Raw genomic sequence first — 24,211 nt, forward strand, 5'->3', positions numbered from 1 at the left:
TGAGCCCTTCAGAGGTTTTCAATTATTAGTTTTCTTGCATTGCACAAAGGTACAAGCTGTCATTGTATAGTGGCTTTTTAAAATGCAGAGTATGAAATAGATGTGTTTCCTCCATATACAGCATTTAAGCACAACAATTGCAAAGTTTAAACTCTCCCTCTTTTTAATCTCCTTGCCTCTTTAATAACTCACAACTACTACTTAACCCAACAATCAGGGGAAAAAAAAAAAAGTTTCCATTGATGAAAAATGTAACAATGATAACAATGAAAGGCAGCAGAGTCCACAGGGCAGGATATGGATCTTTGGGATGCTCCATTTCTTTTTCAGGCTATGCCATTAACTCCCTGTGTTGCCACAAGGAGGTCATTCTGTTTGGCTACTGCTAGTTCCCTGCTATGCAAATAGCAACACCACCACTCGTCCATGTTTTAAAACCTTCTGAGGGAATAAACCTGGATTTAATTGTTAAAAACTTAGACTGATTTAAAAATTCAAGACTGAAATCTGTAACAGTACTTCTCCTGGAGGATAATTCATAATAATAAAAATTACTGCTAACAAGAATTTAAATGCAGATAATTATGTACAATTTATTTAGATCAGCACTTCCCCTTAAGTGTATAAAAGACTTATACCACATAAATTTATTTAAAGCTAACAGTAAAGCCAAATGAACTTATCATCTAAACTTGCTCCTGTTGTTGAAAGCTACATGTTTTTGAAATTCTGCTAGTGTGGTGATGGATTCTAAAAAGTGTCTGTTAGTATAGTATGTTTGTGATCTTCACCCCACACATTATTATTTATTAAGGTCTTTGGGCTAGGGAGAACAATACATAAATGAAAAAACCTATAGCCTTTAAAAGAGTCATATACCAGACTATCATACACAGAGTTGGAGATTCCTGCTATGTCTTTCATAGAATGACAGAATAGAATCATAGAATGCTTTGGGTTGGGAGGGACCTTTAGAGGTCATCTAGCCCAACCCCCCTGCAGTGAGCAGGGACAGCTTTAACTCGATCAGGTTGCTCAGAGCCCCACCCAACCTGACCTTGAATGTTGCCAGGGATGGGGCCTCCACTGCCTCTCTGGGCAACCTGTTCCAGTGCTTCACCACCCTCATTGTAAAAAATTTCTTCCTTATGTCTAGTTTAACTCTATTCTTCTTTAGTTTAAATCCATTACTCCTTGTCCTGTCACAACATGCCTTGCTAAAAAGATTGTCTCGATCCTTCCTATAGGCCCCCTTTAAGTACTGAAAGGCCACAATAAGGTCTCCTCGCAGCCTTCTCTTCTCCAGCCTGACAACCCCAACTCTCTCAGCCTGGCCTCATAGGAGAGGTGCTCCAGCCCTTGGATGATTTTTGTGGCCCTCTTCTGGACCCGCTCCAGCAGGTCCATGTCCTTCTTGTGCTGAGGGCCCCAGAGCTGGACACAGTACTCCAGCTGGGGTCTCACTGGAGCAGAGTAGAGGGGCAGAATCACCTCCCTCGACCTGCTGGCCATGCTTCTTTTGATGCAGCCCAGGATACGGTTGGCTTTCTGGGCTGCAAGCGCACATTGCCAGCTCATGTCCAGCTTTTCATCCACCAGTACCCCCAAGTCCTTCTCTGCAGGGCTGCTCTCAATCCCTTCATCCCCCAACCTGTAGTGATATCGGGGGTTGCCCCGTCCCAGGTGCAGGACCTTGCACTTGGCCTTGTTGAACCTCATGAGGTTCACACAGACTCACTTCTCCAGCTTGTCCAGGTCCTTTTGGATGACATCTCATCCTCCTGGTGTGTCAACCCCACCACTCAGCTTTGTGTCATCTGCAAACTTGCTGAGGGTGCACTAGATCCCACTGTCAATGTCACTGATGAAGATGCTAAACAACACTGGTCCCAGTACGGACCCCTGAGGGACTCAACTTGTCACCGGTCTCCATGTGGATATCAAGCTGTTGACCACGACCCGCTGGATGTGACATTCCAGCCAATTCCTTATCCACTGAACAGTCCACCCATCAAATCCATATCTCCCCAATTTAGAGAGAAGGATGCTGTGGAGGACTGTGTCGAACACTTTACAGAAGTCCAAACAGATGACATCCATTGCCTTTCCCTTGTCCACTCCTTCACAGAAAGCCACTAGTTTGGTCAGGCAGGACTCGCCCTTGGTGAATCCATGCTGGCTGTCTCAAATCACCTCCATGTGCTTGAGCATAGCTTCTAGGAGGATCTGTTCCATGATCTTCCCAGGCACAGATGTGAGGCTGACAGGTCAGTAGTTCCCAGGGTCCTCCTTTCTTCCCTTTTTAAAAATGGGCACAATATTCCCCTTCTTCCAGTCACCAGGGAACTTGGTCCAGCTTTAACTGGTAAAGATGTCCTTAACCACAGTGACTGGCAACAGTCTACTTCTCACTTCCATAGGAATTAGTACCTCCAGCATCAGAGTGTGAAACACCCCAGCTCATCATATGGCATTTATCACATAAACTTTTCTAAAGATTGCACAGAAAGGAATATCACTGTGTCAGAATTTATCTTGTACTTTTGTAGTCAGCCACTCCTGGGAATATGGTATAGGACATATACCCTGTTTAAAACTCATACATTGTATTTTACAAATGTTGGTTTGTAATTAGTACTTTCTACAATTAACCCAGCAAGCAGTTCAGTGTCAAAGAAGTTTAAAAAATTGTATGACAACAGTAGACTACTTAAGAGAATTAGTTCTTTCCAAAGCTGTCATAATGGCAAATAGCAAAAATCAGAACAGTTCAATATATTTTGTAAAATATTAGCAAATGTGCTTCAAAAAAACCCAGTAGAAATTGGTGTAAAAGCAGAAGTACTACACTGATATGCTTTCAGCCATATGTTATGTTGTTTTATTTTTCAGCACATCAACAGTTTTCTTTTGATATGATCAAAGAACTATACACATTCAGTCAAATAAGGTATAAAGAAATCTGTGCTTCTATTTTTCTTTAGTTTTCAGTCCTTTATTTTTGTCTGTTCTTTAAACAAGAAACCTTGAGAGTTCTCAAGGCTAAGATGTGTATCAATTAAAAGTGAACTATTTACTACAGGAAAGCTAAAAACTTCAGGACCTTTCAGATATGCATATCAATGGTAGAAACCTGATTGCACTCCAGGGATATACTCTCAGTTATCACAGAAACACTGAGACTTCGCGCTCTACTGATTAGTGCAGGAAAAATACATATACAGATAACTGGATTAAATGGAAGCAACTAATTTTGGCCTAGTGAACTGAGTCTGTAATGTAATTCCTGTACATATTCTAGGTTTTCATTAGTGGCTAGAGGTACACATTATTATATGGGCTTGCGCTCTTTTGCTATAGAGTGGGCTACAAAATAATGCATCAATGTGAAAGGAACTTCCATTTTTTAAAGGACTTGCAATAATGATGTAAAATCTCCTAGTGTCCACAAGTGCCAAAAGTAGAGTTTGATGCAATAAACATACAGCCACCAGGCATACTGTACCAACTTTTTCCTGATGCCATCAAATCTCATAAGATAGTTTGTACTAAGATGGGAAACTTTTTAGGGATGCTTACTGCTGATGGTATTCATTACAGCCAGTCTGTACTGGAACACCTCTACCTTCTGCTGAGGGAGAAGGAACAGCCTCATGGAGATAACTATCTCCCACATTTTGCATGCTAAGCACTGAAAAATCATAACTTGGGCAAAAAATTATCTACTTGTATTAAAAATAATGAGCATTTTTTTGGCTTTTGTTCAAACGCACAATTTAGGTTCTTTTCTGACGCCCTGTGAGCTTCTTCCTTAAGAGCTTGTGTGCAGACTTCTCTGTAACTAGAGAATCAAAGGTTAATCCATAAAAGAATTGTAGGCACTTTAGCAGAACCACAGCTCTGGATCCATTCCCAGTACATGGAGAGGGTCTGAGGAAGGAAGCATGAGTCCGAGATCCTGAGTTCACACCAACTCCCACTTGTCAGTGTACTCGGCACAGTTCAGCGCTCTTCCGAAGCACTACCAGAGCTGAATTTGTACTATGTTCCCTTATATTTCTAGTTCTGGCTTGGCAAGGTGGCTGTTTCTGTGCCTACAGTAGAGACATGTTTTGGCCATGATGACGTTCACAGCAGCCAGTATGACAAAGCTATCTAAAAAAAGGTAGTGGGAAATGCCCAGAATGTCCTAAATATTGCTTCTCTTGGCAATTTACAGCTCCAGTTACTTTAGAAACTTTCAAGTTTAGGTGGAGGGTGCATGTCAGCTTGTCTGCCATTACAGAGGTATCACTTGGTCCATCCAGGGAAAAACTATGAGCAGACAGAGAGTGTGTACACCATGGCCAGAGTGAGCTGGAGACCTGAGGCACCTCCTGCTTTAGCTGTGCAAGTGCTCAGCTTTGCAAGTGTGGACTTAGAGACTTAATGGGGGATACAAGGCATGGTTGTCTAAAATCAAGATCCACAAATGAGTCTTCACAGGGCACCAAACCTTTTAGTTGAATCTGGGGCCAACACTATTTTGTCGATTTGGCCCTAGCACCAGACTTTTTAAAGATGAAGCTGAGAGTTTCATGACAAACAAGACTCAGAGCTGAGAATATAACAAAAATAACACATACTGCAAGATTGGTGCTAAAACTGTAAGCACCAACAGCGTCATTCTGAAATCCTCCCTTCACCAAGGTCAGTGAGAGTTTTACCAAGGACCTGACAGTCTAAAGGACTTCATGCTATGTTTTTAGAGGCAGTATAAAACTATGTAAGTCTTGACCATATCTACTCATTTCAGTCTGTCTACTAGAGCCCTGGAAACTTCTGTCATACTATTTTTAAACTGGCAACACTGTTTAAATACAGGTTGCTGAACAGCTGAAGACCAAGCATACCTACATGTTTTTAAACATCTATGTCCAACCACTGAAACTGGCATTCCCTTTAAATGAAAAGAGAAAAAAAAAAAATTCAGAATTTTCTAAAAAAAATACAGTAAATGCACAGCAAAGACAGGCAAGAAATGGGATCTAATATATAGCTTCTAATAAGAACAGGGAAGTTAACACAAGGATCTTGGCCACGTTCCAGTTCTAATAATTGTGTTTTAGCTCTCTAAATTCCCTCTGTAATTTCATATAGGTAGAGAATTCTTCAATTCCTGTCCTAAGCTGTTGTGTAGATTTGCTATTCATTAATGAACAATGCCATTTTCTAGTCAGGCAAAGCTTAAGTCATACATAAACTATCTGGATTTTATCAAATTAACTATTAAGACAATGCCCTAACTCCAGTTTAGTCACATGTAACTTCTCAGTTAGTTTAACTGGTGAAAAGAATTACGGTTCTCCAAAGTTGTACTTCTTTTCTTCAGTTGAAATACCTAAGATTTTAATATTAGAATACACAGCAGTAGTATCTTTGAATGAGAGAGTATACATGCTATACTTCGAATAAAAGAAGGTACATTATTCAGATGACCACAAAAGGAAATGTGTAACGTATGCATAAAATGTATATCACTAATATTCAACAACATGCATATCTACCAAAGCAAAACCAGAACAGTTTTTCCTGAATTTTACTCTGTCATTTGAGTACATTTTTTCTGATGCTCAATCTTTACTGAGTGCATTATGGACTTCTCCAGGGAGCAGAAAATGTGTTTTTTAAGTAAATATTAAATGCTTTGATAAATCAAAACATTCAAATGAGATTACTATTGGAAGAAAATCTATTCTGTTTTTAACTGACATTCTATTGTTTAGGACAATAATAAAACTCTTTATCCCAAAAGACTGAAACAATTTTTTATTCATTGTTGCCATACTGCACGTCTTAAAAACTAAATTGTCATATCAAATGTAAATAACATATTCCCGTAAGCTAATCAGAAAGAAGTTGCCTACAGCATACTGAGTGATCAATATTGTAATATAGTAATTAAAAGAAGCAGCACCTTTCCAGTACAAACATTCCTATATCACAGATGTTCAGTGGTCTATACCTTTACCTATTCAACAGGAAACAAAGCAACCCGTAGTGCAAATGAATCACTCATCTTTCGAATATTGACCTGTGATAGTAAATTTCAGACCACTGCTTGGAATCGTGCTGGGTAAAACACCAGAGGATTGTTTTTACCTAAAAAAACACTTCCTGCTACTTATTACCTTACATTGTTTTAAATTACATCTTGGAATCTTACAGCTATGCAGAGATCTGTTTTCACGGAGATAAGCCCCCAAATACCTACTTTAAAGTAAAAACCTTATTGTGCACCTTTAAAATACAAATTACAAGCCTGACACTGCAAGGCAATATGCACTGTTCAGTAGTGCGTACTATCTGCAATAGGGTCCTTGTAATTAACTGAGACTGCTCCGTAAGTGGAAGATGCAATGTATATTTCTACATGCATTACTTATGTACTGTACTACAACTGCTAACACTGACATTAAAAGTAGTATCGAGCAGGAGCTGGATCTTCAAACATGTGAACTGCAGTAGCCTTATTGCAGTTGTCTGAGGCATGATGGTTTATAGCACTATAGGCTTTAGCCTTGCATTGAGAGAAATAAAATGACTAAATATGAGCTAAAAGAGTATGAGTCATATACCATAGCATCTGGAAAGTTTAGATTACTAAACAGAAATTAGTCAATGTTTAGATAAATAGAAGTACCTCTGAATATTAAGCAATGTCTTGCCTGAAACTGACTTCCATAGAAATCTAAGACCACCCCGACTTTCAGCTGGACCATAAACTCTTAAATCAGGAGATCTGATCTCAGCAAGCTTAAGAAAGATACCTAAATCATAAACCTAACAATCTGGTAAAAGTCCAGCAAGGCATTTAGGCAGGAGCTTAATTTTAATCTAGTGACTAGCTCCACTGAATTAATAGCACAACTCATGGGCTCGAAGTTAAGCAAATGCTTAAAGCATTTTATTGACTCAGTTATAACTATTAGATCAGAGCTTCTTGTGGCTGCTTCTCAGACACTGCCAGATTTGTAGTTAGTATGAGACTAGAACAAGTGTTGATGTCAAGGAAACCCCTGCAATTTTATAAAAGCCAAGGGGCACATGAATTGCATGTCTTTGCAGGGGTTCCTGGATTTACATGTACTAACCTTGGAGCCTCTTCCTGAAATATAATAAATAATTTACAGATTCCACAGCTCTGTACAAATATTAATTACAGCAAGTCTTATCACACTTCCTTAGCAAAACTGAAAATAAATTGTCCAAAGCCAGGCAGTGAGTGGTGGAGCTGGTAACACACCTCTAATACTCATTTATTTGCTCCCTACTTTGATTTGATATCTGATTCAAAGATCTAGACACTCTGTTTGACAAATCAGACTTTGGGCTGAGGTTATTGCATTTTAGCTAATCAGTCCTAGGTGGAGAAGCTGTAAAATTCTTTTTTACTCTTTTGGGGCTTTTAGTTTGGGGGGGGGAGGTGGGGGGAGGAGTAGGTGAAGCACTTCTCCTTCATTTAGAAAGACACTCAGTGTAAATTTATAGCTAAAGAATTCCCTAAAGTGAGAGGATGGGTTAGAGATGGTGTGTGAGTACAAACTACTCCCTCCTGGATCCAGAGACCATGCACATCTCATTTGGGGGGAGGAGTCTCTCTCCGTTCAAGTATGCCCCTAGTTCTTTGTCTACCAGAACTGCATGTCCATCCTTATCTCTGCCTGCTCGAGATGCTGTTACTCCTGCATCATCAGGAGTACCGACATTCTTCTCAGTACACAGGTTGTGAGCTCTAACACTTCATAAAATGAAAAAGCAGTCTAAACGTTAGAATCCAAAGCACTTCTTTATGAATTAATTAGCACCACAGTACTTGACCTCTTAACTAGATTGTGGTCTGTAATTTGAGGGTTATCATTAGCAGCCCCTATAAAACTGGTACAATAGATCTGTGAACACTGCCCTCTAATTCAGAGTAATAATATTCCTACAACTGCATTCATTGTTGTTCTTTAACTGTGGGGAAAAAGAAATATATCAATTCAGTTGAATGGCTCTAGTATTTATCTCTCTCTTGCTATCTTGTATTAAGAAATTACAGAGTGCTATTATTATTCATATTCATAATATCTGTTTGGTAAAGGCAATAGTAAAAGGTTGGTGTAGAAAACAGGTAACAGCACTTTTTAACAAAAATATCCATTTTAACAAAAATATCCATGAAATTTGGTAGGTAGAAAGCTTTTATAAACTCTGGTTTCTGCTAGGTTACTGTATTAGGAGTCTCAAGGCTTCCTCCAGTTAAGGTTAATTTATTGTTTGTATTAGTGCATATGCCTTAACAATGTAAAGAGCATTTCCCACAGATCGGTTAATAAGATGCAGCACAGAGAAAGGGCCAATGAATCTGTTTGTTACAGTCTACTTAGTGAAGCTATGACTACAATACTCCAGTGCTGAAGTCAGTGAAAAGACACCAGCACAACACAATCCAAGGAAAATGCAAGCTGATACAGCACAAAAGATTCTTTGTTTAAGAGCAGCAGAAATTTCCAGCAACTATCTGTACAAAAATGCACGATAGAAGAGAATGTCATTAAATAACAAAACAAACCCAAACTAAAAGAGAATCATTATAAACCAGGACAAGGACACTTTGTTTTTAAGTGCACACAATGAATTTTAAAGATCTTTCTTCAGAAGGGGCAATAAAGTATTATAGAGGAGTGACACATTTGATGGATGGGTGGGTTCTGAAAAACCACATTATCAATTACTTTTTCATGTTTGGCTCTGGTCCAGTAATTTTTATTTGAACAGGCCACATGCTAGCATGGTTTTGATTGCAGGAAGTGACTGACTTGTTAAAGGGGGTACTATTCATTTGCTATCTCCAGCTTTACTCTATCCCTCCTTTTTCTGATAGGGACTCTGCTATGGCAGATACCATTTCAATTCTTGGGAAAAAAAAAAAAAAGTAATAAAAAAAGGTTTGCTTAGTAAACTACTCCCTGTTTTGTTTTCAGCCAGCTCACATCAAGTTCTACCCAATATGTCTTGCAGGTTGTTCAGAAAACAAGCAATTTGATTGCCCCTCAAGTTTATTTCCCAATCAGTTGGACCCTGTGGGTTGTATCCCTTCTCTCTTTTATAGCAGTGTTCATCCAAAGCAGTGCCACTAAACCAGATGGAGTCACTTGAGCTACAAGCAATTAGGGAGTAAATCCCCATTCACTGTTTCCTTAAGTAAACTTTACAGAGGTTCGTGAGATTGCCTCATCAAAAGGATTAGTTATCAGGAACAAAATGCCACTGTTTACCTTTGAGACAGGTGTGGGTTAAAGGACTGGCTGATACCTGGAGTACCTGGAGCAAGGATCACTGTATGTATACCCAGTTACACAGACAGAAGTAGTCCTTCAAATAACAATCATTTCCTCTTTACTTTCTTTAACTGTGGCTTATGAAGGTCCATTCACCAGCACCCAGTGAAGAGAACTGCATTGTTTGCACTCAGTTTTTACAGAGACCAGACTGTGACCTCTACTATAAATTACACCTAGAACACAGGACAGAGTCTCACCACTTCCAGAATCCATTTTGCTCCACTCCGGAAGACTTACAGCAGCTCTCATCTCACAGAAGATACTCTGGACTCCCCACTGGGCTCCTCTCTGGTATTGGGGGCAGGAAAGAAAAATGTGTCAAGGACAAGAAAGGCAGGACTGAAACATGATGATGAAATTCACGCTAGCAGAACATGAACTTTCAGCTCTCCAGACCGAGGTGTACAGGGAAAACAGAAAGGTAACCTCAACACATTGCTCTGACGTAATCTGAGGATTTGGCAATATTTTTCACATCATCCCAAAATATGCATATAATCCATAAAAGCTTAATGTTGAACATTTTCTGAAGAAAGGATTGCTGACTCCATAGATGTGTCCACGTCCATATATAGGGTCACTGTACGTCAATCCATTAAATGCAGAATGCATTCAGTGGTTCTCAAAATCCATTTACTGTTTACAAGTTTCAGTGCTGAAATACACTAAAAGTTCAAAACTGCCTGGACTCATGTAAGACAGCAGGAAGTTTACATTGCAACTAATAAATGTACTTGAAGCACATCATCTTGACTATTTCCATTCTGAATAATAACCAGAGAGGAATTATTCTTCCCCATTCCTTAGGAAGGAAAAGTGCATTTAGTGAACAACCCTGGTTGCTCATCAGATGAAAACACACTGCTGCCAAATTAGAGCTGTCCGTTGTTTTAGAAGACTAAACATATATACAGGAGTTATTTGTTGAAATCAGTCTCTGCTAAACACATTAATCTTCTCATATAGTAATTCCATAGCTAATACAAGAGCTGTGTACATTTTACTCATGAGTGTTGCTCCTAAGGAAGATATAAAGAAAATAAAACTGTTTGACAATACGCAGTATCTAAACTTCCAATTCCCTGTGCTTGCTGAGTCTGCAGTACAATGACAGTATGCAAGTCAACTTCAATATATAATTGAAGATTAAAAGAGAAATGGTGTCTTCACCCTTTTGGAGCAACCAGGAAATTTGCAGTATGTGATGTGAAAAAGAGAAGTTCAAAATCTTATCCATGCTCTGAAAATAAGTCTAAAATATTTTTTGAATTTTTGCACTAGATAATATTTTTGTGCTGCTGAGTTTACTCAGATTTGCCAAAGTACAGAAACATTAATATGGTCAATATAAAGAACATTGGACTAAAGATAAATTACATTAATTTTAAATTATTTTTCTTTCTTTTGACCCTTACCTTTCAGTATGGCTTTCCTCATGCTACTTAATGCATCTTGAACTTGTAAAATTAAATTGGTTTATACAGTTTTCTTGCCTGATGAATATAAATCTTTCAACAATGTTAATTTCCAAACAGTGATACTTTCTCTTTTATCAATATTATGTTACAGAAATCCCCTTTTCAACTTCATATTTACTTTTGAAAAGCTAAAGTTTTGAAAAATGTGGAATAGTACTTACTGCACCTAAGAAATCTTGAGTCAAAGACTTAGAGTTGGATTTATTCAGTAATTAGTATGTGCCAGGGGCTAAATAGTGATTTTCATTAATGGTGTTGCAAGGGCTGGGAGAACTTTCTTTACCTTCAGGGGCATGGACTGCATCCTGGGTAGCAAGAAGGCATGCTAAATCCATTCTCGTTATCTTCTAATACTGCTAGCAGACTCCTAATGTTGCAGTAAACACTGAAACCTGGTTAGAGAAGTTGAAAGGCTGTAAGCCATGTGTTTTCCTACAGTCATCACTCCTGAGAGGGAAATCCTTGTTCTTCTTATATTGGGGGTGAAGGCAAGGGAGGCTGTGTCATGTGAGTGGGTGACTTCTTCCTCATTGTAACTCTGTCTTTCAGCACTTAGATCAGCCCATACACCTTTTTGTGAAACCTTCCAATTAATTTTTTGGAAGGTAAGAAAGATTTGGATCCAATGCTGCAAATGAACTGGGGGACTTTAAGTTACTGAGATTAATGTGGTTCCTATGAATAAAGTGCGCTAAGAAATACTGTTGTATTCTCATCAGGGGTGTAACTTGTTATGTAGCTGCAATGTGACTGTAAGGTATAACTGTGTGCAAATTCTTTATTCAGGTCCAGCTTTGTCAGTTCAGGCCACATCACACTCATTCTATGTTTACTGCAAGCAGAAGAATGTTGCCACAAAATGTGGGATAAACAGCCTTATGGCTACACCCATTTAGCAAATGCTGCAGGTGGGCCTCAAGACTAAGTCGCTCCCTTGCAGAAAGTGAAGGGTGACGAGATAGCAGTCACATCTCAAACCTGATAAAAAGGCATAACTGCAACTTAGTGATGGCACAGGACTTCACAAGACTTCTCTGAGGGAGTCAAGTTTTCTTCCCAAAGAATTTGTCAGGGGTTTGCCATGGAAAAAAGTATTCCTTGCTCCTAGTTCATAAATTTCAATGAGAAAGGGACCATTGTCTAGGAAAAATTACTTTAATTTAAAATACCTGCCTAAGCTGTTCTGTACTGTGTAAATTTGCAAATCCAGCTTCCAGTATATGATAGGCCCTAAACTGCTATCCTTCCTGCAGAAAAAACTTCTGTGGACTTTAACAGAGATTTTCCTGCCACATCCCAAGTAAGTTTCCTATAAGTGGAATTGTGTCATTGCAAGAAGTTTGCATGCAATGAACCAAGCAGAAATAAACAAAGTAGGACCATGAATCCAAAATATCAACACCTATAAAAGTACTAAATAAAATGGGACTTTGTCAATGTTAAAGAAGAATGTGAAGACTTCACTGAAAAATAGTTTGGAACATGAAAAACTCTTGTTTGGTGAGAGACCTACATATAAATTGACATATAAATCATTGTATTATACATAGTATCATAAATTCTATTCATGAGCTTACTAGCTACAACATATCCCTAAGATCATTAAAGACTAATTTAGAAAGTTGTAGGTAGGGAGTGTTTTAAAAACGTACTGAGACAGGGTCACTTGATAGCACTTGTAAAACACAAGAACATAAACCGTGTGTCATGCCGTTACATTCTTCTACCAGTAAAAACTGGCTTAACACCATAATTATAAGGTTTAAGCAGAGAGAACTTGGTGCCAATTCAACTGAAAATCTCACCGAGTTTATCCTTCTGAAAGATAAGAAGAGCACTTGTTACACAGTCCACTTAAATATGTGTACTGATATAAGATTTACTCTGAGGCATTTTGAACTGATTATCAGTTTAACACCTTTATTTTTGTGAGAGTGTGTGTGTGTGTGTGTGTGAGTACACAGCTGACAAAGCATGGTGACCTAGTACCTTGGTCCCAAAATAAACCATAATAAGTTGCAGTACTAGGCCCAACTCTTTTGGTCTTCAGCTACAGTTATTCCAGACAGGAAATCTGTGGGGTTACATACAAAATGGCCTCAGGATTGGACCCTTTATTAAAGGTCCTCTGGTACTGATAAATCACTGTATTAAGGTTATGACTCTACTGTGAGAAAAAAAAAAAAATCACTTTTTTCCTGACTCTGAAAGTGGGTTAGAAAATCTTAGCTGGAAAAGAGAGTCTCTTTTTCAGTGTCTTGGTTTCGGCTGGGATAGAGTTAATTTTCTTCCTAGCAGCAGGCATAGTGCTGTGTTTTGGATTTAGGATGAGAAGAATGTTGATAACACACTGATGTTTTTAGTTGTTGCTAAGTACTGCTTATGCTAGTCAAGGACTTTACAGCTTCCCATGCTCTGCCAGGTGCACAAGAAACTGGGAGGGAGCACAGCCAGAAGAGTTGATCCAAACTGACCAAGGGGCTATTCCATACCATATGATGTCATGCTCAGTATAGAAACTGGGGGGGATTGGCCGGGGAGCAGCGATTGCTGCTTGGGAACTGTCTGGGTATCGGTTGGCGGGTGGTGAGCAATTGCATTGGGCATCACTTGCTTTGTATATTATTATTGTTATTATCATTATTATATTGTTATTATTATCATTACTATTTTACTTTATTTCAATTATTAAACTGTTCTTATCTCAACCCAGGAGTGTTTCTCACTCTTACTCCTCCGATTCTCTCCCCCATCCCACCGGGGTAGGGGGAGTGAGCGAGTGGCTGCGTGGTGCTTAGTTGCTGGCTGGGGCTGAACGATGACATTCACGCATCCTGTAAAATACAAATATAAGCACAATTGTTCTGTTAATTTCAGACCTTAGACTTTGAATGTAAACAAAAGAAGACTAGTTCTGAATTAATAGGACTGAAATAGCCAGTTGCTTTTCTTGATAGCAGGAGAAAAAGAATGGATGCAATATTTTGCAACCCCTGACTCCTCTGTGATATTTCATAAGGTTTTTCTACACCAGTCAAAACTCAGCACACTTACTGTGCATATAAAACTGCCTAAATATTTCTTGCAGTCGATTCACTTATGAGAAATCTTTAGCAAGATGTGTAAAACATTTAAAAGCTACCTTCTCCACTTGCTAGATAATAGTACAGGTTATATAACCTACCATAAAAGATTTTTCATAAAAGAAGGAAAAAACAAGGAACTTTAAATACAAAACAGCCTATATTTAAAGACCCATCAAAGCTGTGTCAAAAGTGACAAAAGATAGGAAAATAGAATGACATTGACATTCTGATCTTAATTCACGTCATTTAAAAGTGGCAAGTTATAGTGCACTTTCTCTTAAACTTCTTGGATTCATGGATCTTGCCAGAATGCTGCAAAACTGTGCAAAAATACACAGTGATTAGTTACATAAAGAGTTAAGTATACAGATACATACATCTTGCTAAAACTTAGCAAGCCAAACTCTGCCCTACTTCTAGCCACACAAATTCACTGAAGACTAATGGGCAATCAAGAGTGAACGGTGCTGAAGCTTCGATGAACATTGCTGGTAAACTGCCCTCCAAAAGAAGATGAGGGACTGCTTTGACCAAAAAGCTGCACGTGTTTTCCTTCTAAGGTGTTGAATAACTTTCCTTTTGGAGCTCATGCCAAACTCATGCAGGGCAACGAGTAACAAAGAATCCTGCTGTTACTTGCAGAATTCAGTTTCTTGAGATATAGTGTTTATTTTATAATGGGACTTGTCCTTCTCCAGGTTGCAGATTTGATGGTAAAATCTGCTGAGCTCACCCATCACGTTTCCAGAGATGCTTGCAGCTCTGCGGAGTGAGTTGTTCTGTTCTTGCACAGCTTTCAAGCACTTGGGTGACAGGCAATTAAGCATTTGCAGATTTGGCAGCCATACTTCTGAATGTCAAGACTTGATCCTGGCACATGGTGAACGTCCTCTGTTTCAGAGGAGTTGGAAGTGCTCTGCTGCCTAGTGAAGGGTGAAGGGTGCTCATGACCAACCTTTTAAAAGCATTTTTGGTGCTGGAAGATTTAGATACACAAGGAGCGTTGCTCTTGTAATTAGGCAGGTGTTTTATCTCCAAATCTTTAAACAATATTTAGAGGTCTAAATCCCACTGGAACACTGATTATGAACTTGGTAAATATGAAAATTCCATCGGAAACGAAATACACAAGTAGGCGGAGTATTGCAATACCCAACCTGTAGATGTTTTTGGTGGTATAAAAACAAGGTGAGAAGGACATTTTTGGTCCATTTCCCAGTGGACTACTTGCCATTTCAGGCAAAAAATTGCTTCAAAACGATTCAGAGTCAGCTGCCACAAGCCGTTGCAGATGCTAGCAGTTATAGGAGATTCTGGTTACAGACTTTACTTCAGAAAGAGGAGGAATTTCTATCCCATGCCTCCTGCAGCACTGAGCCCTAGGCAGCAGCAGAAGATGGATGCCATTACCACCTTCATCAGCACCGCTGCTACTCCAGAGTCCTGATCTCCTGACTACTGGACCAGCCCTCGGAAGTCATGTAAGCAAGGCAAAAACCTCGGTGGCAAAGCCTGGGTGGTGTGTCCCGTCAAGGCCTCAAGGCACTACTCAGCAGATGCAGGCCTTAGCCAGAGATCTATGGGCAGTAAAAAGAATTTACAACGACAGATCTAAGTATATATAATTCAGCTACCATCGTTAGGGCACTAATTGCTGCGCGCAAGTTTTGAGACTATAGATTTGGAATACAGGCATCAAAATGACGTGACTAAACTGCATCTGTTTTGCATGCAGGTTTAAACTGCAGCTCATCAGGAATACAAACTGCTTGAAGGCAAATCTTAAGCATGACAGGCACAGAGAGGAGCAAAGAAAAAAAAAAAAAACTCTGAGCCTATCCCTCACGTGTGCGTCACCACACGGCACTGTCTGCAGCGGGGCTCGGCAGAAAAATTGTTCTGGGGTCTTTTTAGGACACGGTGCCGCGAGGTGCGGAATTGGTTTTTTGGGGGAAACCAGGCGTTCACGTTACAGCTTGCCAGCGGTGCAGCAGGCATGCGATGTGCAGGCCTGGGTAAGACGTTTCCTGGCTCCTGCTCGCCAGCCTGCAGACCACGGCAGCCGCAGCAGCTGCGGCCCAGCTGCTTGTGAGAGGCGGCTGTGGTTACCTGTCCCTTCCTTCCCACAGGTAATTTCCAGGTGCGTTTATCGCACCTCCAGGAGCCGGGCCCTTGGGACCCGGCCGCCCTCCTCCCAGCTGACGCGGCAGAAAACGCCCCGTCGACGCACCTTTACAATATACATCGTTTAAAGGTCAAGTCTTTAAGCGCTACTCTTGCGAGTAGCTGAGACCACCACCCCCTCGCTGCAAGCGCTTCCCAGAGTAAAGACCGAGACCCCTAAGTAAAGCCGGGGGCGGGGGGGAACCCACAAAACCCAAACAAACTCAAATCACGGCGCATTTAGCGACTACAACATGGCAGGGCTCCGCCGGCCCGGGCCACGCCGCGGCGCCCAGCGGCACCGGGGACAGACCGCGGCCCAGAGAACGTCCAGCCGCTGCCCCGGCGCCTTCCGGCTGGAAGTGGCTCAAAAGCGGCCGCTGCGAAGGCAGGCCCGCTCCGCCCCCCCCCGGCAGCCCGGGGAGGCGAGGCGAGTGCCGGAGGGCGCCCGCCCGCCCCGCCAGCGCTTCTGGGGGATCACCCGTCCCTCACGGCGGGCAGCGCGGGGGGCGGCTCCCCCGCCCCCGGCCGCAGCGCCGCTCCTTCCGACGAGCCCCACGACGGGCCGGGGAAGGCCAGCCCGGAGACGACGACGGCGGCCCGCCCGCCCGCCGCGGCCGGCGGGGGGTAGCGGCACGCCGCGCCTGTCTCTTTAAGGAGACGTTGCCCCCTAATTAGCGCGCGTCCCCGGCGGCGCGGGCGGCCGGCGGCGGCCGCTGGCGGGGCGGGAGGCGGGGGCGGGCGCCCCCCCGCCGCCCCCCGCTCCCGCCGCGCCACCGCCCCGCGCGCAGGAGGCGGCGGCAGCGGCAGCGGCAGCGGCGGCGGCAGCGACAGCCGACACCGGCCCACGTTACTTTGATTGACAGCTGAACAAATGTTTCCCCTGTTCGAACGCCGGCGCCGCGGAACGCCAGCGATCTCCAGGCTCCACCTCGGGCGGCGGGCGAAGGGGAGCGGGGAGGCAGGAGGAGCCGCCTGATTGGCTGCGGGCCCGGGCGGCGTCAGGCCCCCACGTGGGGGCTGCGCGCGGGGCCGCCCCCCCCGCCCCTCCTCCCTCCGCGGGCCCGTGCGCCCATTTGTCAGCGGCGAAATGATGGGCATTAATACAGAACGGCGATTAATGTGCGGCCGCCGCCGATTGGTCGCCGCCACCGCCCTTCATGGGCGGAGCGGCGGAGGGGGCGCGGGAGGGGGGGCGGGGCGGTGCCGCGCTGCCCGACGGGAGGGGAAGTCCCGGGCGCGGGCAGGGCGGGGAGCGGGGGCGCCGGGAGGACTGCGGCTCCCAGGGTGCCCCGCGGGCGGCGGCCTTCCGGCTGCTGTGAATATGTATCAGAATGTTAATGACCAGCCGCTGCTAAATTTGGTCAAAGGAGTCACCTCGCCAGAGCGTGCTGTGGGAGCGGCGCGGAGCGGCGGCGGCGGGCCGGGCCGGGCAGGGCTGGGCCGGGCCGAGCTGAGCCGAGCCGAGCCGAGCCGAGCCGCCGGGTCGGGCACGGGGCTCCGCTCCGCGCGGCGCCACCGCTGCTGCTGGTGCTGCTGCTACCGCCGCTTCCCGGAGTTTCGAAAGGCGAGGAGGGGGAAAAAAGAAAAAAAAAAAAAAAAAGAGACATAAATAAAGCTGCCCGGACCGTATCTTCTTTTTCATCTTTCTCGCTCTCTTTTTAATTTTTTTTTTTTTTAATTAAAAGCCAAAAAACGAAAAAAGAGCGGCCACGCAGCACTAGCAGGGGAGATGCGGTCCGGCCGGTAGGAGCGAGGACCAGCCCGCCACATAAAAGGGCACCGCACGGCACCGCGGGGCAGCCGCCCGCCGCAGCCGCTCTCCCCGCCGGGGCGCCCCGCTCCGCTCCGCGCCCAGCCCCGCTCGGCGCCGGGGGCGGGAGAGCCGCCGGCAGCGGTAAAAGTTTGCAGAAGGGGCGAAAACTGCCGGCGGGGATCTCTGGCGGAGCGCGCACCGGCGCCGGCGGAGGGGCTTTCCCCGCCCTCCTCCTCCTCCTCCTCCTCCTCCTCCTCGCCCGCCGCCGCACGGGGCTCGCAGCCCGCCGGAGCCCGCGGAGCGGCGGCGCTCGGGAGAGCCGGTCGGCGCCGCCCGCTGACCGCCCCCGGGGGATGTGGCAGCGGCCCCCGTGCGCCGCGGACGCCGCCGTCGCCGCCGCGCCTCGCTGCTGCCGGCGGTGCCCCGCCAGCCCCGGGGTGGCGGGGCCGGGGCGTCCCTGCCCGCCGCCGCCGCCGCGCCTGCAGCCCTGATCCCCGCCGCTCCGGCCGTCAGCGCCCCCCGAAGCGGCGTGGATGATCCGCGACCTGAGCAAGATGTACCCGCAGACCCGGCACCCGGTGAGTGGCGGCGGCGGCCCCGCGGGCAGCGCTCCGGCGCGGGCACCGCGGAGTTGTAGCCATTTTCTTATTGTTGTCCGCCGCGCCGCCGCCGCCGCCCCGGGCCGGGGTTGGCTCCGCCGAGTTGCCCCCGCCCGGTGCGCGGCGGTCCCGGCGCCCGCCCCGCGTCCCGCGGCCGGGGCCGGTGCGGGGGGTCCGAGGGGGCGACGCCTCCCCCCGCGGCGGCCCCGCACCGCCGGCGGCCCCGTCGGAGCTGCAGCCCGGGGCGCCGCGGGCGGGCGGGGGTCCGGGCGGGGGGGGGGGGGGGGGGGCTGCGCCTCCGCCGAGCCCGGGTGCGAGGGCCGCGGCGGGGGGCGGTGGCCGGGCGGGGGGAGCCGCGGGCGGGCGAGAGGGGGCGATTAAAAGACCCGCTGTTGCTTGCTTGCAGGCTCCTCACCAGCCAGCGCAGCCCTTTAAATTCACCATTTCCGAGTCCTGCGATCGGATTAAGGAGGAGTTTCAGTTTCTGCAGGCTCAGTACCACAGGTAACGCTGCCGACTTTCCCCGCGCGGGCTCGCCTCCCGCCGCTTGCCACCGCTGCTGCCCGGGGGGGGCGGCGGGGCGGCGGCGCCGGGACCCCCCGCCGGAGCCCGGGTGCGGGGCGGCCCCAGCCCGGCCGGGCGCTCCTCCGCCGGCCCCGCCGCCGCTCCCGGCCCTCGGGGCGGGGGGGGCACAGGGGGCCCCGAGCCGAGCGGTGCCAGCGGATTTTCTTGTTTTCTCCACGCTCCGGGTTGTGGTTGGATCCCCCCCCCCCCCGCCTTCCCCGGGGCGGGGGGGGCGGGGGTTGATGGAAAAATATGTGGCTGGCTGGGCACGTCCTCTGCTTTTCTTCAAAATGCCGCTCAGGACACGCATCTTGTCTTGGCTCGGCCCCCTCGCGCCTTTCATTGACATGTCAAGTGCTGATAACCTGGAAGTGAGGCATTATCCTTAGGTGGAAGAGCGCTGTGTCCTCAAAGTGACAAGTGACTTCTGGCAGGATTGCTTAGCGGGCTTCTGAAAACAAACAAAAAAAAAAAAAACCAGCGGGGGTGTTCATGTTTACCACGGTATTCCTTAAATTACTTGCAGTATTTTGCTTGCAGATCTGTCATCAGTAACAGGAAAAAAAAAAAAAAAACCAACCAAACAAAAAAACCCACCAAAAAAAACCCCCAAAAAACACCCAGCAACTTTTTGCTCCTTGAAGTGGTGATAGGTGTTTGATTCCTCTGTGGGTTGAGTGAAAGCAAGAGGTGTTTCTAAAACTCACTTAAATAAAAACTCCAAAACCTAAATTGCAGATACATAAGGGGCTTCTCAAGCTTAAGTGTTACAGGTATGAACCCCTGCGTGCTTCTTCTGTGAATCAGTGCTGGGTTTTTTTTTGTCAGCGAGAAATACTCTCCTGTGTACCGTACGCAGTTCGCTTGGGAGATGAGGATGTTGCACAGTATCTCTTGAAAGAGGAAAACTACAAACCCCTCCCTGAACTCCCAAGCAAGAGCTGGAATGCACATTTCTATTTGTGTGTTGGAGAAATGCTTGAAAAGGGGAGTAACCTGTGCTCAGAAGAATGTAATTTTTGTGTTATGAAGTACCCATGCTTTTTCCTTTTTATGTCTTGGAACAGTTTAAAGCTAGAATGTGAAAAACTGGCCAGTGAGAAGACAGAGATGCAGCGACATTATGTCATGGTAAGCAAGCTGCATAACAAATTCAAAATGTCTATTAGCTTGGTATACTGAGACCGAAATACATTCAGATTGCTGGAGGCAAACAGAAAGATTATAGTAGCGCTGCTGTTGTTGAGGTTGCATCAGCGCTTCCATTATAAATCCTTAGTTTCAGGGGTTTATAACTTGTTTGCAGCAGTTAGTTTCCGCGCAAAACCTGCTTTTTAACCTTTTAAGCAATTGGGGATATTTCTTACAAATGCTAGCAGATTACTTGTCAGCCCTTTAAAGCCGTGTACAACTTTCGTAGTGTACCTGGGAATGATGTTTTCACTTTTGCTGACTTCTCCCAACAATCATATTTCTGTAAAACTGTTTGGGATAATGTTTTTTTTTTTCTGTGGTGGGAGTAAGCCAAAATTGTACATGTACGCATACAAACCAAAAGCCTACTTCCTAGAAGAACTGTTGCACATGGGCAGCTGGTTCATTGTTTCACTAAACTCAGAATGGCAGGGATCTCAGCTGTGAAAGGGATTTCCTCAGTGGTTGTGGTCTGCCTGGTTAAATAACTTGCATGGGAAGACATCTCTAAATACGTAATTGCGTGGTGGATCACGATAACTCCAGAGGGGCTCTTGCTGCCTGCTCTCTTGTACGTCTATGAAGGATTAGCCATCTTCCCTATGTATGTGACAAATAACACTCTTGTATTTACAAAAAGAGTAAATAACTTTGAAAAATTCCTAACGACAAGCACAAGCAAATGTTAAGGCTTGCAGTTGTCTTTTTCATGCCTGATACACCTAAGTCGTGGAGATTGTTTGGTGCTAACACTACACAGTGAACTGAGTTCCCCGCGATACTCCAGCACAGCAGGACATACTTAGATTGGTGTGTCTGCTTTGGCTCTGAATTTCCATGCTCTTTCATTTTTTGCAATCCTGCAATTTAATTGCAGCATTTCTGTGTTTTTAATTTGAAATACTGAATAACCAGTCTGTTAGACATTGCTGATTTATATGTGTGTCTGGCTTCAAGCACTTCGGGTGGGTTTTTTTGGCATCTTTTATGTGTGCTGGGGAATAAAATCTTGAGCATTTTCTGTGTGGCTTTTTTTCTGCTTCTAATCTTTAACTCTGGTTGAGATTACTTTTCGTGATTTTTTTTGTCATCTGTTTTTTTCCTTGTTTTATGGCTGTTCTTTGTAAATTTGACAGGAAGCAATGTAGATAAAGGGGAAAAAAAAAAAACCCAAAAAAAAGGTTGCTGTGAAATGCTCTTTCAAATTCCAGGAGCTCTTCAAGGCCAATAAATGTTTTTAGGTCTGTATGTCTTTGCACAGATGATGTTTGAGTCAAAGTGAATTTTGGAATGGTTTTCACAATTGCAAGGTCTAATAGACTCATCTTCTTCTTTCTTAGTATTACGAGATGTCCTATGGGCTGAATATAGAGATGCATAAACAGGTAGGTAGATAATTTGTTTTGTGTAAGAATGCTTCGTGTAATTTCTCCCATCAGTCTTAAAACAGATGTGTATTCTGTGTGACTTGCTTTAATTGCATGCTCGAGTGAATTGGAAATTTTTTTGGTACTTAACCTGGTCCTGAACCTTCCATCTTGTGTATGGTATACGGGCTCTGCGTAGGTTACGGTCTTGGCTACCAGTTAGTTGTGCATTATTCGGCTGATTTTCCACATGCAATCTCTGTACATGCAAGCGGTCCTGTACTGCACGGGGAGGGTGTATGTGAGTAGGGATGGGTATGTGGGTTGTACCTTCAGATCTGTCTGACCCCGAACCTTCGGGGTTTAATTTTTGGGGTGATAGCTACATCACAAATGCATATTGGGTGTTGAGGGATTTGTATTTGTGTCTGGAAAAGACTGTTCTCTTCAGTTAACCTGGGCTGATGTAAGCTGGAGCTACAAAAGCAATTGATGCACAGCCATGTTCCTATTTTCCTCAGGCAGCTTACTTGGACCTTTGTCCAAAACCAGTGTCTTAGCATCTCAAACATGAAAGAGTAAATGAGCTTTCTGCAAGGATGTTAGCATGCTCGGTTTTGTGCCTTGAAGTCTAGCACTTAGGCCAAGATTAGCAGGAGATTAGTCAGATGGAGCATGGTAGTGTAAATCAGAGTTTCTTATTCAGTAATGTGTGTTTTTAACCTTCTCTAGAGGAGAATGAATTAAACATCTGACCTCTTTTCCAGTGAGGGAACTTTTTATATGGTGGAGTTTAATACTGACAACTCATTTTAGCAAACGGTTGAGCAATTCGCCAGCGTTGCTGGGGAGTGTAAACTGCAGAAATAAAGAAATGGTTGGATGGGAGAAGAAAGACCATCTGAAAATTGGTTTGTACGCATTTCTGTTCAAAGTTAGGAATTTGGAACTTCTCTGGGTTGTGGAAATAGGATTTCTTTATCTTGTTGAGAGCAGACATACAAGTCAAATGTTTTCTCATGTTATTTATTATTTATTATATTTTGTATTCCATTAGCATCCCAATGCCACAGTACTGATTAGGGCCATTTGCACCAGATTGCATACAAATAAGAAGACGGTGGGATTTCCTCCCTCAAAGCGTTTTGCATCTGCAGCTCCAAACTTACAGGACGTTGTACATACACGTTATTTTACAGACATGTATGTAGACCTGTTGAAATCACATGTCCTCTTCGCATGTACCGTGAAGACTCGATAGTGCATTTAACAAGTGGTTGAGAGGAAAAGGCTGTGATTGCGGCTGATAAGATTGTATGTACCTGGTGACTCTCTGGACCTGATTCCAGTCGTGGGTGCTGGTGGAAAGGCTGGTCACTGACTCTCAGAGATTGGGTCTGTTCTCAAATGAATAGCCAGATTGTTTAATTGTCCCAATTATAAAACGAAACCAAACAACCCCCCCCCCCCCCCCCCCAAAAAAAAATCGGTAAAGTAGTAGATACGCAAACAATTCACAAAGACTGGAGTCCTTACAGGCCACCTGCGTAGCAAATTCTTACAGGCATTTGAAAGTAAGCATTCCAGTCAAACTTGTTTATATTTCTAGGTACCCTGTTTATACAGCAATTAGTTGTATGTAGACTTAGACTGACTGCACAAAATTCTGTGGGACAAAATCAGCTTGCAAGTGCAATGTGGAATTAAATTGTTTTAAGTGTGGCAAAAAAACTCACAGCGAAAGACCTTTTAACTTCCAATTTCTAGATGCTTTACTTCAGAAATTGCATACAGTTAGGGCGATGGAGTCGTCAGTGATATTCTGGAGAAATTAAATAGTTACAACTAAGTGTGGGGATTACAAAGGACTGGGTTTTAATTAAACACCTTTTTCCATTACTGTTCAGTCTGTTCAAATTAGTAGTGTAAGTATTGTACTCCCATGCAAAACACTTAAATATTTTGTCAGGTGTTGATTCAAATTAGCTGCGGCTAAGAAACTTGTTCACTCTCATTCTTAAATCTGATATCAATTACATATCTCTCATGTCTCCCCTTCTATTGCCACAGTGGGGTTTGTTTTTTTTTTTTCTGCCCTTTCTCCTCTTGCTTCAGCAACTGCAAAATATTTCCCATCTTGCTTTATGTTCGTTAGGGTCCAATTTGGTATATTATATAGACAGCGTTGATTGCTTCATTTGACATGTGTGAAGCTTTTTTTAGTCTTCCACCTTAAATTCCCTTCTCTTCCTCTCCCATCTTTGAATTTTACTTGGCTGAAATTGAGCGATTCACCCTTCCCCCCCCCCCCCCCCCCAATTCAATCATATAAAAAATCCTGAGGGCAGTTTATCACATTATGAAATACAGACAGCCCTGCAAACCACCTACTTATTATATTTTCTTTCTTTTTTTCACTTTAGCACAGAGGCATATCTGTCTTTATTTGTTTTTCTGGGCAGACAGCCTTGGTTCCTCTCAGGTTCTTTTCCAGATGTACTCGCTGGATGCCCTTGTAATGGAAAGCAGGCAATAATGCAGTGAAGTTGCCCTTCGGCGTAATTGGGCCTAGTTCTCAAGATCAGGTTAGGCTTATTCACTTATTAGATTTGCGTCTCAAAGGGTTCAAGAGCAGG

General features: G+C 44.3%; 1 protein-coding gene across 16 annotated transcripts in view; it reads left to right on the forward strand.

The window, feature by feature from the left end:
- Positions 1-18,384: 18,384 nt before the first annotated feature.
- Positions 18,385-24,211, forward strand: part of LOC104027322 (transducin-like enhancer protein 4) — a 103,449-nt gene continuing 97,622 nt past the window's right edge. For all 16 annotated transcript variants that reach the window (XM_075726503.1, XM_075726497.1, XM_075726504.1 and 13 more), the window contains exons 1-4: positions 18,385-18,429; positions 18,857-18,954; positions 20,082-20,145; positions 21,549-21,593. In XM_075726503.1, coding sequence (XP_075582618.1) covers positions 18,385-18,429; positions 18,857-18,954; positions 20,082-20,145; positions 21,549-21,593 — 252 coding nt within the window. The remainder of the gene's footprint in view (positions 18,430-18,856; positions 18,955-20,081; positions 20,146-21,548; positions 21,594-24,211) is intronic.

The sequence above is a fragment of the Pelecanus crispus genome, chromosome Z (assembly GCF_030463565.1).
Source record: "Pelecanus crispus isolate bPelCri1 chromosome Z, bPelCri1.pri, whole genome shotgun sequence".
Lineage (NCBI taxonomy): Eukaryota > Metazoa > Chordata > Aves > Pelecaniformes > Pelecanidae > Pelecanus > Pelecanus crispus.